The sequence below is a fragment of the Rhinatrema bivittatum genome, chromosome 1, assembly GCF_901001135.1.
Source record: "Rhinatrema bivittatum chromosome 1, aRhiBiv1.1, whole genome shotgun sequence".
Lineage (NCBI taxonomy): Eukaryota > Metazoa > Chordata > Amphibia > Gymnophiona > Rhinatrematidae > Rhinatrema > Rhinatrema bivittatum.
In genome coordinates this window covers 346496546-346510948 of record NC_042615.1, presented here as the reverse complement: position 1 = coordinate 346510948, position 14403 = coordinate 346496546, and the positions used below count along the sequence as shown (strand labels likewise).

General features: G+C 46.1%; 1 protein-coding gene across 1 annotated transcript in view; it reads right to left on the bottom strand.

Annotated features, from left to right (window-relative positions):
- WDFY3 (WD repeat and FYVE domain containing 3) overlaps positions 1–14403 on the bottom strand; it is a 616621-nt gene that overhangs the window by 45407 nt on the left and 556811 nt on the right. The window contains 1 exon segment of the mRNA XM_029599364.1: positions 7156–7303. Coding sequence (XP_029455224.1) covers positions 7156–7303 — 148 coding nt within the window.

Below are 14403 nucleotides of genomic sequence, written 5' to 3'. Positions count from 1 at the left end.
TTTATTCATCCCTGTCTGCAGATGGAGACAGAGAAAGTTTCACTGATATTGCTTCAAAATCCCTAGTGCCACCTGCAGTTTTTCAGTATTGATGTGTACCCAAGCACAAAACACTTGCAAAACTTGTAAAACCTTGAAAAAAGTCTTCCAATGAGTCTGTATTCCACAACCTTAAAAATTTGTATCAAAAAGATTACAGCTGAGTGGACAACTCTCCACCTCCATAGATCGGGCAGGTTCTGGACTGATCAGTGGTACTACAGGAACAAAACTTAGCAGGTAAGAACCAGTTTCCCTTTCCCCTTACATACCCAGATCAGTCCAGACTCCTGGGATTTACCCAAGCTCCCTACTTAGGGTGGGACCTGGAGAGTCCCGCTCACAAGACACTCTCACCAAAAGACCGAGACTTTGGTTCTTCTACATCTAGACAGTAGTGCCTTGCAAACGTATGCAGCAACTTCCAAGTCGACGCCCTACAAATTTCCTGTGGTGAAACCAACTGGGCCTCCACTCATGAGGCCACCTGAGAACATGTAAAGTGAGCCCTCAAATCTTGTTATTGCTCACCCCGCCAGGAGGGCAGAGTTAGCAATCTATTAGGTTCCAGCTCCTCTGGGAGGAGGAGTTAGCAAACTGTTGTGGCTCAACCTGCCAGGAGGGTGGAGCTAGCAGTCTGTATCGACCAGCTGCTCCGAGGGGAGGAGTTGGCAGTCTGATATGGCTAACCCCGCCAGGAGGGTAGAGTTGGCAACCTGGTATGCGCTGGTTCCTGTAGAATGAAAGAGTTAGCACTCTGTTATAATTCTGCTTTGGAGTTGAGCATTCTGAGACAGATCCACAAGGGAGTTAGCACTTAATATAATCTCTGTACTGAAGTAGCAATCTGTTATGGATCTGTTCCCTTGAAGAAGGAGTGACAGTGATGATACTCCGTAGGCAGAATTAGTGAACTAATGTGGGTTGGCTCCCACAGAGTGGTAGATGATATAATACCGCTCTATTAGAGTAAGGAATGAACACTTAGTAGAAATGGTGAATCCCTGGGCCGATGGCAGATGACAGCACGCCCAAGAGCAGATCCTGAGAGGAACCACCGGCTAGGCTGGAGTATTGAGACAAACACAGATAGTTCTTTATTAGACTGGAAGTAGAACCGCGAAAGGACTGACCCCAATTCGAGCCGCACAGTTGCTGAAAAGGCTTTTGTGACTGCGCCCCTACGGGCCCTCTGGAAGGATGAGACTGTCTGGTGTCCCTGAAGTGGGATCTGGATTGAAATGTCTGGCGATTCCTTGGCTTGCCCTCCGGCAGCTTATGTACCTTTGTCTCACTCAGCTGCTTGATGCGCTGTTCCAGCTGCTCTTCAAACAAGAGACGATCCTTGAAAGGCAAAGAACCTAACCGGGCCTTAGAAGAAACATCCGCCAACCAGTGACGGAACCAAAGTCTGGCTGCGACCGCCGTACTCATGACACGCGAGATCAAATGTACCAAGTCGTACAGTGCATCTGCTACATACGCAATCGACGCCTCCACGTGATCTGAATCCAATGTGTCGGGACCAGGAGGTGCCTCCTGAAAATTCTGCACTCATCTCAGACATGCCCTCTGCATAAAGTTGGAGGACGGGGCAGCCTGGAGCCCCAAGGCTGCACTCTCAAAATCCCTCTTAAGGTGACGCTCCAACTTTCGGTCCTGCACATCCTTGAGGGCAGTGGCCCCTTCCACCGGGATCGTAGTCTTTTTAGTGTCCGCAGAAACTGCTGCATCAACTTGCGGAAGTGCAAAAAGCTCCAAGGTCTGTTCTGGCAATGGGTAGAGCTTGGCCATAGCCCTACCTACCCTCAAACCGGAGTCTGGGGAATCCCACTCATGCTCAATCAACTGCCACATCGACCTATGATATGGAAAGGCGGAGCACGAAGACTGTCCAGAACGGAGTCCGCACCATCCAACTCCTGAGGAGGTTTTAAACCCAGCTCAAGGACCTGCAGAAGCAGAGGTGCCAGCTCCTCCCTCCGGAATAACCGGAGAATCTTGGGTTCATCCCCTTCTGCTACCGATGGCAGTCCTGTGACATCTCCCTGGTCAGGATCCGGCGAAATCAGATCAGGCGCTGAAAAGCCCAACACTGCACCAGCCGGAGGGGCGGGGACCTGCGAGCCCCCTGGTGCCCCCATGGGAGTGCCCGAACCCCGCGGATCCCATCCCAGAACTCGGAAGCTGCAGACCCGGACTCTTGAGGGGCCAAAAGCCCAGGAGACCCCTCTAAACCATTCTGCTGTGCCAGGTAAGCCTGGTGCAATAGGAGAATGAAATCCGGGGAAAAGGGACGCGAACCCGGAGGCAAATTGGGGATCTGGTCTCCCCCAGGCCCCTGAGGTAAAGGACCTGGAGAGCCTGCCCCTCCGGTGACCCCCTGCGCATCGGGGGGGGGGGGGGCCGGAATGGACAGGGGAGAGCTGCGGAGGAAGATCCCCCTCCCCTTCAGAAAATGGCAGTGTGCGTGAAGCAGAGTCCAAAATGGCCGCTGCTCCTGTCTCGAGGGATCTGGCAGATCCAGGGGCAGCAGGAGCCTGCAAAAACGGCCCGAGCGTGGCAGCCGCGCTCTTACAGAGGCGCCGGCGTTTGGAAACTCCTGGGAGGAGGGAGGGCCCTTCCCTCTCTGATACACACCTGGAACAGAGGCCCGATCAAATTAGGCATGCCGGGACCGCCCCACACATGCGGCAAGCCAAGCCACGAACCTTGCCGGCCAGCACAAAATATTAAAATAAACCACCAAAAAAAATCAAAGAAAAAGTGCCGATATGAACCGTGGGGGGGGGGGGGGGGGGGAGAGGAGGGGGGAGTCACCCCAGAGCCTTACTGTCAGCCGACTTCCTTCTTGTTTTAAACTTTAAGAAAGTTTACAAAAAAGACAGAGAGCTTCTCTCCCAGAGCTGAAAGGAGCTGTCCAGCTCAAAACAGCTGCTGAAGTAAAAGGAGAGGAAACCTCTGACCAAAAAAGAAGGGCTGCAAGCCGCACGGCCGGCCTCGTGAGGGGAGGGATCTGGACCGCCAGATTTACACCCCACAGAACAACTTGGCCCTCGAGCGGTCCACCTCAACCGAGCAGAGAATGGTTCCCCAAGTAACCAGTCCCCTGGGAGGAAGGCTCACCCGAAAAAGAAAAAAATCTAAAAAGAAAAAACAGCAAGGGCAAAAAGAAAAGCCCTGCAGGTTAATGCACTGGCCATCTGCTGGAGACAGAGAAATACTGAACTACTGCAGATGGCACCAGGGCTTTTCAAGCAGTGTCAGCGAGGCTTTTCTCTGTCTCCATCTGCTGGCAGGGATGAATTAACCCAGGAGTCTGGACTGATCCAGGTACGGACAGGGAATTTGAAATCTTCGGGTCTGTATGCAATGTAATGGTCAAAAAGGCTAATAGAATGTTAGGAATTATTTGGAAAGGAACACAAAGGAAAACTGAGAATATCATAACGCCTCTGTATAGATCCATGGTGCGACTGCACCTTGAATATTATGTGCAGTTCTGGTCACCCCATCTCAAAAAAGATGTAGCAGACATAGAAAAGGTACAGAGAAGGGCAACAAAAATGGTAAAGGGGATGGAAAAGCTCCCTTATGGAGAAAGGCTAAATAAATTAGGGCTCTTTAGCTAGTAAAAGAGATGACAGAGGGGATACGATTGACATTTATAAAATCATGAGTAAGGTGAACAGGTAAATAGAGAACAGTTATTTACCCTTTCAAACAACATTAGGACTAGGAGACACTCCATGAAACTAGCAACCAGCAGATTTAAAACAGATCATAGGAAGTATTTTTGTCATTCGGCATACAATCAAGGTATGAAATCTGTTGCTGGAAGATGTGTCAAGGCAACCAACATACGGGCTGATACAGTAAGGACGCGTAAGAAAAAGTGCGGCAGTGCCGGGCGCCTGCTTGTTTGCCGCACGCACATCTTGGTTCACAAGCCGCTCGATTCAGTATTCAAATTAGACGCAAATCCAAGCGGCGTCCAAAGTGCGTCAATGAAGCGGTAGGCGTTCGCAATCCATTTTACTGTATAGAGCGGTATGCAGCGCCTATACAGTATCCAGGGTGCGCTGGTACCTGTCATTTCAAATGTCATTTGAAATGTCATTTAAAATGTCATTCCAGGTAAGTGGATGGTTCTTTTCCACAGACCTGCTGCCTTGAGCGCCCGGCCGGACGTCCAAGCCATGACCTTGGACGTCCAGCCGGGCGTTCAAGGCAGCGGTGCCTCCGATCATGGACGCCCAGTTACAGGCGGGAGGTCCATGAACGGACGCCGCGACCTTGGACGTCCGAGGTCGCGGCTTCCATTCATGGACCTTCCCGCCTGTAGGCCCCGCTGCCTTGAGCGCCCGGACGGACGTCCAAGTTTCCCAGTACATACATGGATATGCCACACTATGGATTCTCTGGTGTACAGTTTGACTGGCAGCACATAAAAATTATTTAACAATACATACATGGATCTGCAACACTGTGTATTCTCAAGTTTTATTCTCAACTCAGCTAAGCGTTCTTCTTTCAGCGTCTACTACAGCCTTATTCTAGACGCAGGAGGAAGGTTCCGTATAGGCGTCCGTAGAAGCGTCCGTAGAGGCGTCCATGTCTCCGCTGGACCCCGGAGCCTCAGGACGCCTAGCGGACGCCCATCTCTCCAGTGTCCGTAGAGGCATCCATGTCCGGAGCCTCAGAGACGTACAGTTTAACCCTAGCCTGGTGCGGCTCCCATCTAATGCCAGGGACAGGGTAGGCGGTAAATAAGCTGGTTAAAAGGGCTATAATTTGGGTGCATGTTACTGTATCGGAGGGAATAGCTAATCCGATCATTAACATATCATATACATGCGGCGGGTGGAAACGGATAGGCGACCTTTTCGGCAAGCGGTAAGGACGCGTAAAAGCAGATACTGAATCGCGGATATGCTTTACGCGCCCAAAACGTGCGTCCAAAGTGGGTTAAAAACCAGGTAACCACGGCCGCGCTTTACTGTATCGGCCCAATAGTGGGGGTTCAAAAGACGATTGGATAAGTTCCTGAAGGAAAAGTCCATAAACAGTTATTATCCAAGTAGACTTGGGAAAGCCAGCGCTTATCCCCGAGCATGTGATGCAAGAAACAGATCAATTACTGGGGATCTGATGGGTACTTCTGTCCCAGCCTGGCCACTATCAGAAACAGAATGATGGGCTTGATGTACTTGGTCTGACTCAGCATGGCACTTCTTATGTTCTTGTTTTCATTTTGTTTTCAAAATACGGAGGTCTCCCCCTTCCGGTCCCTTCCCCAACCACTTCTCATCTGTAGGTCTAAGAAGCAGAAGTGACTGCAGATCCCTCTTGGTCCTTAGACCCACAGACAGGGTGAGGAATCCAGAGGAAGCTGTGGGGGACTTTGGTGTTGATGACAGAGGGAAAGGGGGTCAGTTCTGACATTTTTTCTGTTTGTTTTACAAAAGGATTTTTCTTTTTTTTTCTATTTATTGTTTCATTGTGGGAGACCAGATGTTGTGAGGGAAACAGACTACCAGGATCCCTTCCTCCCTGAGTGGAATTTATATCACTGGAGTGCACTCAGTGTCCTTACAAAGGTATGGACTCTACAAACATAGTTCTTGAGGTGGGCTTTCACTAGTGACCCATACAAGGGCAATGTTTTCTCATTTTTTCCTTCAGGTGATGCCCTCCCTTACACACCCGAGCATACCGTTAACCTTCTTTGCTGCTTTGTTAACCTTGTGGTCATTCGAGATTACTACTCTTAAGTATCCTATTTAACAACTAAGTGGCTAATAAATGTTTGCAGCCAAACTCCAGATTGCTTCCTAACTGGCTAATTTTAAAAAGAATGCGCGTACACCCAAGCACACACGCGCTGGCACACAAGCAGAGACACGCTGCAATTTTATATCGTGCGCACACATACGTGCGTATCATTTAAAATACCCTGCCTCGTGTATGTGTGCGCATGATCTTAAGAGGTGGCTCAAGCAAATGTTCCACTCGCATTAGCACCAGGGCTTTAGCGGCTTCTACACGTGTGCGCTCACAAGGTGGGAAAATTACTTATTTTCATGTTCTTGGCGGGGGAGAGAGAGGGAGAGAGAATCACTATGACACTATATATATTTACCACTGTAAGAGGAGCACTTTTAACTCAGGGTGGGTTTAGGGGAGGGTGCAGTGTTACATTGGTGCGCTACAGACCCTTCCACCCTGGCCTTGGGGGAGGGAATGAAGAACTTGAACAGGTAAATATAATCGGGTATTACTATCTCAGAAGGAGGACTAGGGGGCACGCCACGAAGTTAGCAAGTAGCTTATTTATAACAAATTGGAGAAAATTCTTTTGCACTCGACACATAATTAAGCTCTGGAATTCATTGCTAGAGGATGTGGTTATGGCAGTTAGTGAAACTGGGTTTAAAAAAGGTTTGCATAAAGGTCTTATGATTCAACCCCACCCTGAGCTGAAAGTGCCCTTCTTAAAGTGGTAGATTATATAGAGTGTCATATTGTATCATCTACAGTGCTCTCTATTCCGCCCCCCCCCCCCCGAGTATATTTGGTAGTTCAGTAGTCTTGAAAATTCCTAAAACTTGAAATCTCCAGACTCGCTCTTCATCAAGACTGGCAATAAAGTTACGCGGATATCACACTGACACGTGCCATGATTAGCTTTTCTACAATTCAGAGTTACGAGTGCAACTCTTGGTCCCAACCCAGGAACGCCCATGCCCTGCCCCCTTTCCACCCCCTTGCTCTTGACGCTCGCACGGGTATTACACGCATACCTCACGATTTCCTAAACTTTCGTGGTGCTTGTGTGCGGCCCGCATACGCATGTATGGGGCTGTTTTTGCGCAAGCAATGCTTTTAAAATCTACTTATAAGATTCTAATGCCAAATAAAAAAGCTTTTATGCACTGCTTCCTATAATGGCTGCCCAGGTAAAGGATTTTATATGATGGTTACAGAATGCACACGTATGTATGTAATAGTGCTTACAGCAAGTGGAAGAAAATAACACAAGCTTATATGTGCAGAACCACAGATACAAAGATAAAGCAATGAAGGGTATAGTCATGTTTTGCAACCTTTTCATACCTTTCACAGGTGCAAAGGAAGGCCTCAGGTTGTCCAAATGATGGAAGAAGATCTTGTCACACGTGGAATTGAGAGGGATGGAGGTTCCAGCAGCGTCACCGTTCAAACGGCTTCGGACACGCTTTGGTGGGTGAGGTTTCTTAAACAGCTGCAATAGGTAACACAGCAGAATGTCTTATCTTAATCTAATTCCTTCTACTTTCAATTGTCCTGAATTACTCTCCCTGTTCATTGTAACTTTCATTCTTGTTATTTATGGTTTTACCCTGGTTTGGATGTAAACCGGTATGATAAGACATGGTCTTGAGCATCGGTATATTAAAAAGAATTTAAATAAAATAAAATAAATAATGGGTTTGCCATCAATGTTTCTTTTTTAAAACTGGCAGTTTGGTTTTGTTACTTTCAGCTCAATCAGAACCAGGGCTGGGATCTAGAACCTTGCAACTTTTTATAACCAGCCCTTCCCCCCCAACATATCTTATCTGATCATTGTAGTGACAGTCCTTGGCAGGGGGGGGGGCCATGCACCTTAAGAAAACCTGCAATCATGGGCTCTGAATCCAGCCATCTGGTGTCATCTGTTAGCAATGCCCATGACTCCCTCCTTTCCTGGGGGCTGTAAATGCTGTCTCTGCAGCAACCCCAGCCCCAGCCAACCCATCCTTAAATTAGGGATCTTCCCACATGGCACTGCACTGTCTACATTGCCACCTGAGCCACCAAGTTGGGCCGCAGTGTTATATTTTATTGCACTAAAGGCATCTGGCTTCCATTACAGAGAGATTTCCTGCACCTATGTCCTTTTAAATTGGCAAGAGCCCACACAATACATTACAGAAGGCTTTTTCAAAAAGGACTTTTAGCTCTGAAATACCACTACCTATATAATGGCAGCAGAGGTAAGCTATTTTTTCTTATTAGCAAATACTAGGTACAGTGCTCAAGATTTATTTACTCAAATCAGGAAAGAAAGATTACATCTGAAGCTGCACTCCTATCATTCCACTACATTTATAACCTTACATGAATTGACCAGGGTCAACAAGCTTGATAGGGTGGTTAATGCAATATTACCCAATTTAAAAAGACAGAAAAACATTAACTGCAGCAAGACAAGTGGGATATACTCTCCTACCAGCAGATGGAAACAGAGAGCAACTGGTTTGCTTTCGTCGCCCGATATAGTGTCTCATGCTGCACCAGCCTGCCAGTATTATCTGTAACAATCTAAACATCTAACTCCTTCCCACAAGCCCCTTAAACATTGAAAGATCCAGTAGCAGTCCCCTCACAATCAGAAGATTGGCTAACAAGAAGTCAAACAAGGCTCTAAATTTGAGAATTTTCTGAACTACATACGTACAGATATCTTCAGGAAGATCAGAGGTAAGAACCTTTACAGATAGAGAAGACAGACAATAAGAACCAACCTGCAGTCTAGAAGAGTCCTTGACTGGTCTGGAAGGACTGAAAAAAAGGAAATTAGTTCATCTTTTTATATCGCCAGACCATCAGACTGGGTGGATACTACTAGGCCTATTATCAAAACGTCCAAGTCAAAGGCAGCATCCTCTCTGGTCCAAACATCCAGTGAAAGGATGCCCCACAATAGATGCCCTGTATATCTGAAAAGTGAAACCAGGCAAAGCACCGCTCACAAGAGGCCTGAGCCCTGGCTAAATGAGCCCTAAGGGCACTGGGAAGTGGCAAACTTTTAGAAATGTACATGGACCCGAAGGCCTCCTTGATCCAATGAACTGGATCCTTCCAGGTACTTGCGACGTGGAGTGGCCACTGTTGGAATCAGGATATTTAGCTGGATGGACCTTTGGTCTGACCCAGTATTTCAATTTTTATGTTCTTATAAACAATCAAAACCTTAGAACAAATTTCTCCCTTCTTCTTCCCATTAAAAAGGATGAACAAATAATCAGATTTACTGAATTAATTTTTCATTTTCAAATATTGCAGAAGCATCCTGTGAACATCTCAACTGGTAAAGATCTTCACAACCCTGCACTGAAAAATTCTCATTGAAGGAAGGGAGAAAGACTATCTGGTTAAGATGAAATTGCAAAACCACTTTAGGATAAAATGAAGGAAGTGTACGGATCAAAATACCTCATCGGAGAACCTCAAAAAAGGTTCTCTATAGAAAACAGCTTAAAGCTCTGAAATTTTCCTTATAGAACATATCGCTACCAGAAATACCAATTTTAAAGACGAATCTTTCAAACACACTCTTTTGAGAGGCTCAAAGGGAGCACCACTCAAGACTTTCAGAAAGAATTCAGATTCCACGAGGGCACCAAGTTCCTCCTGGGTGGCCTAATATGCTTCATTCCTTTCAGGAAATGTGAAAAATCAGATTGAACCATCAACAGTGCTCCTTGATAACAACCCATGTAATACGCAATAGCTGCCACCTGTACCTTGAGAGAATTAAGCACAAATACATTCTCCAGACTCTCCTGCAAGAAGGTTAGGACCATGGCCACAGATGCCTTCCAGGAAGAAATTCCCCTATCTGTACACCAAACCTAAAAAATCCTCCACACCCTCACATAAGCTAGTGAAGTGGACTTATTACAGGCCTATAAATGCATGGAAATCACCTTTGTCTGAATAACCTTTTATCCTTAGATGTGACCTCTCAATATCCAGGCCATAAGACAAAATGGGGCGGTATCCTTTCACAGTACTGGGCTCTGTACCAGAGGACCCCCATCCTATGGAAGTCAGAGAGGCTTTCCTTCCTTGATCTTGATGAGGTCTGCAAACCAGGGGCATTTGGGTCAATCCGGTGCCACTAGGGTCATTCGGTTCAGAACTCTAGCTATTTTCTAGAGCATTTCACCTACAAGGAGCCATTCAGGAAAGACATAGAGGAGATTGCATAGAAGCAACAGTTGCATTACACCATCCAGCCTCTCAGAATCTCTCTCTTCTTCAGATGAAAAACCTGTCCACTTTGGCATTCCTCTTCATGCCAATAAGGTCATGATAAGTCTTTCTCACATGGTCACAATTAAGGCATAGGCTTCCTTTGACAGTTCCCATTCTCCTGGGTTCAATGTGTTGCAACTCAAGAAATAGCACCCATAAGTGGTATTCTGCCCAGAGAATGAGAAGTCTTAATTCCTCAGCCACTTGAAAACCACTGGTCCTGCCCTGATGATTCACATATGCTGCTGCTGCTGTCACATTTCCTGAGAGAATTCGAATAGCCTGTCTCTGCACGACCTGGACACACTACCGAATGGCTTTGCTTATGGCTCTCGTCTCCAGATGATTGATGCACCAGCTGGCTTCCAGAGGCCTTTATATTCCCTGAACCATCTCCTGACAGTGAGATTCCCATACGAAGTGACTGCCATCAGTTTAACTAACTCAAGCCGGAGTTTACAGATCCAATCAAACTTCCAGATTCTTCGTATCCAGCCACCAGACGTGCGGAATAGTCACGAGACTGAGGTGACCACCGAGACTGGAGAGATTTCTGCAGAGGCTGCATGCGAGCCCTTGCACAAGTCACAAAATCCAGGGCTGCTGCCATCAAGCCCAAGACTTGTAAAGAGCCCCAAACACTGTGACTCTGAGTGGACATAAGATTGCACACTTTACCCTGAATCTTGTACATTCCTAATTGGAGCGGACTGGGAAGGAACTGGGGAAGGCCCCGATTGCGTCGCCATGCATTTATTCACCCCCTTGCGTGCGTCACCTGGACATGCGCATGGCCAACAGATTTTATAACATGCGTGTACCAGCGCGTCCTTGTTATTAAATTGGCGCATCCATGTGCACATGCAGGGAACTGCACACACATGGAGGTGCACGTGCATCTTTTAAAATACACCCCTAAGTTAAGTAATCTAAACTTTGAACAGAGAGTATCTTACCAGAAGAGGGAGAAGGTTTATTTCCTTGCCTTTTGTCACAAATTCAGTATCCCATTTTAACTGCTTCAGTCTTTTAGCCGTAGTCAAGCATAAACCTTTGCTGGCAGGTACTGGGAAAGAAAAACTGGTGGACTGTGTTCTCTCTCTAAGAGACTGAAACCAGGCCCACTTTCTGTTTACTACCAAGTAAACCATTTTGTGGAAGCTCCCAAGGAGAGAGAGACCTTTCACACACTGTAGTGCTCATCTATTTAGTTTGTCATCTAGCCAGCTCCGCCATCAAGAGGGACCTTTTCCATTTTCTTGGCTGTTTTTTTTTCCCCACACAATTTTGTGTTTGGGACAAGGTGCACCCTTTACAAAGTGGAAACATTGGGGTGGATCCGTTCTCCCCTTTTTGAGTACTCAGTTGTAAAGACGATTTTTAAAAGCTGTATACTTCACTGCTTTTCCCCTCAACCTTTCTCTATTAGTGCTCTTTTTTTTTTTTTTTTACTGTCCATATGAGTATGCTGGTTGCCCTGGCGAACAGGCCATAACTAGTATTATTTTTTCATTGCTTGATTTAAAATAAGAAAACTGCAAGTTTATATTATACTTTACTACTGTATTTTTCCCATTTAATGTTCTTGTTGGATTTACAGTCTACTTACACAATACTGGTAAAAAGGATTAATTACTGTTTTATTCTGGTGTGATTTTATCTGGTCCGTGGTGCCACAAGTGAGAGGTTATTTGTAAGTACAGAGAATTGTGGTATGGAGGTGATTGGGACCCTGTGTCACCATCACTCAGGCTATTTGGACCAAGGAGAGCCCATACTAATGATCAGAGAATGTAATTTGTCTCTCCTAAACAGGCTGGAGATTCTTCCTCTTTCTTGGATGAAATTTCTCCTCCAAATCCCTCCTTTGTTCAATGAGTGACAACAAAGAAATGCTCAAGCAAGAGGACCTTTGCTCCTTCAGCTCAGTCTGCTCCCCAGCAAGAGCATCTTTTCTCCTGGTCCTGGGAAGGACTAGGCTGAGAAGAGGCACCTCCACCAGCACCCTGCATTAAAGCGAAGGCCTGGTGCAATAAAAGAATAAAGGTCAGGGAAAAAAAAAGGAGAAGCAGAGGTTCTACCCGCAAGGGAGGAAACCCCAGACGTTTAACTGAGGAAACCTGAATCAATCCAAGACCGGGGCCCTGAATTCACTCTGGCATGGCAGGGGGTTAGCACCGGAAGCCCCATTTCCCCAGCCTCTGGGGGAGCCACCTGGCTTCAAAATATCCATCATTCCCACGGCGACTGAAGACTCGCTAGAAGGAATGAGAAACTGACCACTGTGAGTTGCAGTTCCAATGTGCTCGGACTTGGAAGATTTGGGCCCCACTCCCTCCCCTCGAGGCAAACGTAGTAAACAGCCACTGGCGGCTGAAACAGAAGGCACAGGCAACGTCCACAGCCCCGTACTCGGTCTGCATTGACATGTTCCTCTCTACCTCCTTTGCGCATTTGCTCTCACGGGTCAGCGGGTTCTGGCCATAAGACTCAGCCATGATTGCACTGGCGATGGCCACTCAGTGTCTTCTGAGCTTCTCTACTATCTTTGATTATTTTTTATTAAGAGACCCGATGGCAGAGGAGGGAGGATCAGCAGCAAGAGAGACTGAGGGAGGTTAGGCAGATTATTCCTCAGCTTAGGCAAACAGCTCCTTTTCTTTCCCTGAGAACCTCCCAGTTGCAGGCTATTCCACCGGGGAAGGAACAGACTGCAACCTGTCACCCCCAGGAGACCAGAATTTCCTTTCTGCCAGCTCCAAAACTTGACTCCAGAAGCACAGGATATTATCTTACCATTTTGCTGGGGGCAGAGAATAATGACAGGCTGGTGTAGCATGGGCTGCTGTACAGGGTCACATAGTATTATTATTTCTGCACAGATGTTCACATAACTATCAAACTGAAACTGACACAGATCACTGTGACAATTAGAATTAATTTTCTGAAGATGCAATTTTCTAGATAATTATCAGCAAATCTTTGAGCACAATGCAGTAAAAAAAAAAAAATTTCATTCATGACCTATGATTATAAAGAACGGCAGAGAAAATTAATGCAATTAAGCATTCACGATAATGCCCGGTATGAGGTCATTTAATGATACAAAAAAATTCACAATAATGGTCTCATATTAATATGATATTGATGGTGGAGGTATATTAGTCATTTTTTTTTGTTATCTCTGTGTATTACGACGATTACCTCACTATAATCTTTGGCGAGACTGCGGTTTTTGTACTGCTATATAGGGTAACATCAGAAAACCAATGACACTGCATCCTGCTTGTAAGAAGTATAACCCACTTGTTTAAACTGGTTGGTGGGACGAAAAGAAACAAACTTCTATTCATTTAGGTATACAGATTCAGAATATATTCAGTGCTTGATAAAAATCCTCTCACCTGCTTACTAGTGACTAACAAGGTGGAAATGTCTAGGTAGCATATCACAAAAAATAAGACAAAACTAATTTTTTGCCATGCAATATTGAGTATACATAGCAGTATTTGTTTTGCAAGTTTCTTCCTGTCTCAGAATCAGGGTAAATTTTGTAAAAAAAAAAATAGGTACTGGGTAGGGAGGTGAAAGGGAGGGGCGGTCAGAGTTTGTACCTGTATTAACTTTCTCTCTGCCCACCACTCCGCCAGTGTAGAATATGGGGGTAATTTTCAAAAGGATTTACACGTGTATTACCTCTTTAAAATGTCTTACACTGATCGAAACTTGTAAACCGTTATGATGGCGAAACCGAATGACGGTATATATATAAAACTTGATAAATAAATAAAATAAATGCTCTCCAGTCCCTACACATGGTACAGGGCTTCCCGTATTGCCCAGATGTGGCCATCTCACCTAAACCAGCTGCGTGAGAAGAAGCAACTGTATCCAGAAAAAACTTCCTCTTCATCCTCCATGCAGGTTACTCAGGCCCCAGCACCGCAGGAAAGAACCACTTACTTTTCTAAGTTACTAGGCTTCAGCAGTTCCTGGCCACCTCCTGCACTGCCTTCAATGCTCACTTTTTTTTTTAAGTTTTTAAAGCAAACACACCAAAAAAGCAACAGTAGAAAAGGACAAAAAATGTATTTCCCTGAACTGAGTCCTTCCAAGGCAGAGCTGGGATATCCACAGAGGGGAGAAAGAGGATAGGATCTTAAGGAACCAGCCCCACTGGCTATCCAAACCTCCTAAACTCCAGGCACAAGCTAAAGAAGGGTCACTAGGCCCCTGCTTGTTCCTACTCGACCCACAGGAAAAGCCCAAAATCTGGACCTAACACTCCTGAGAGCAGTA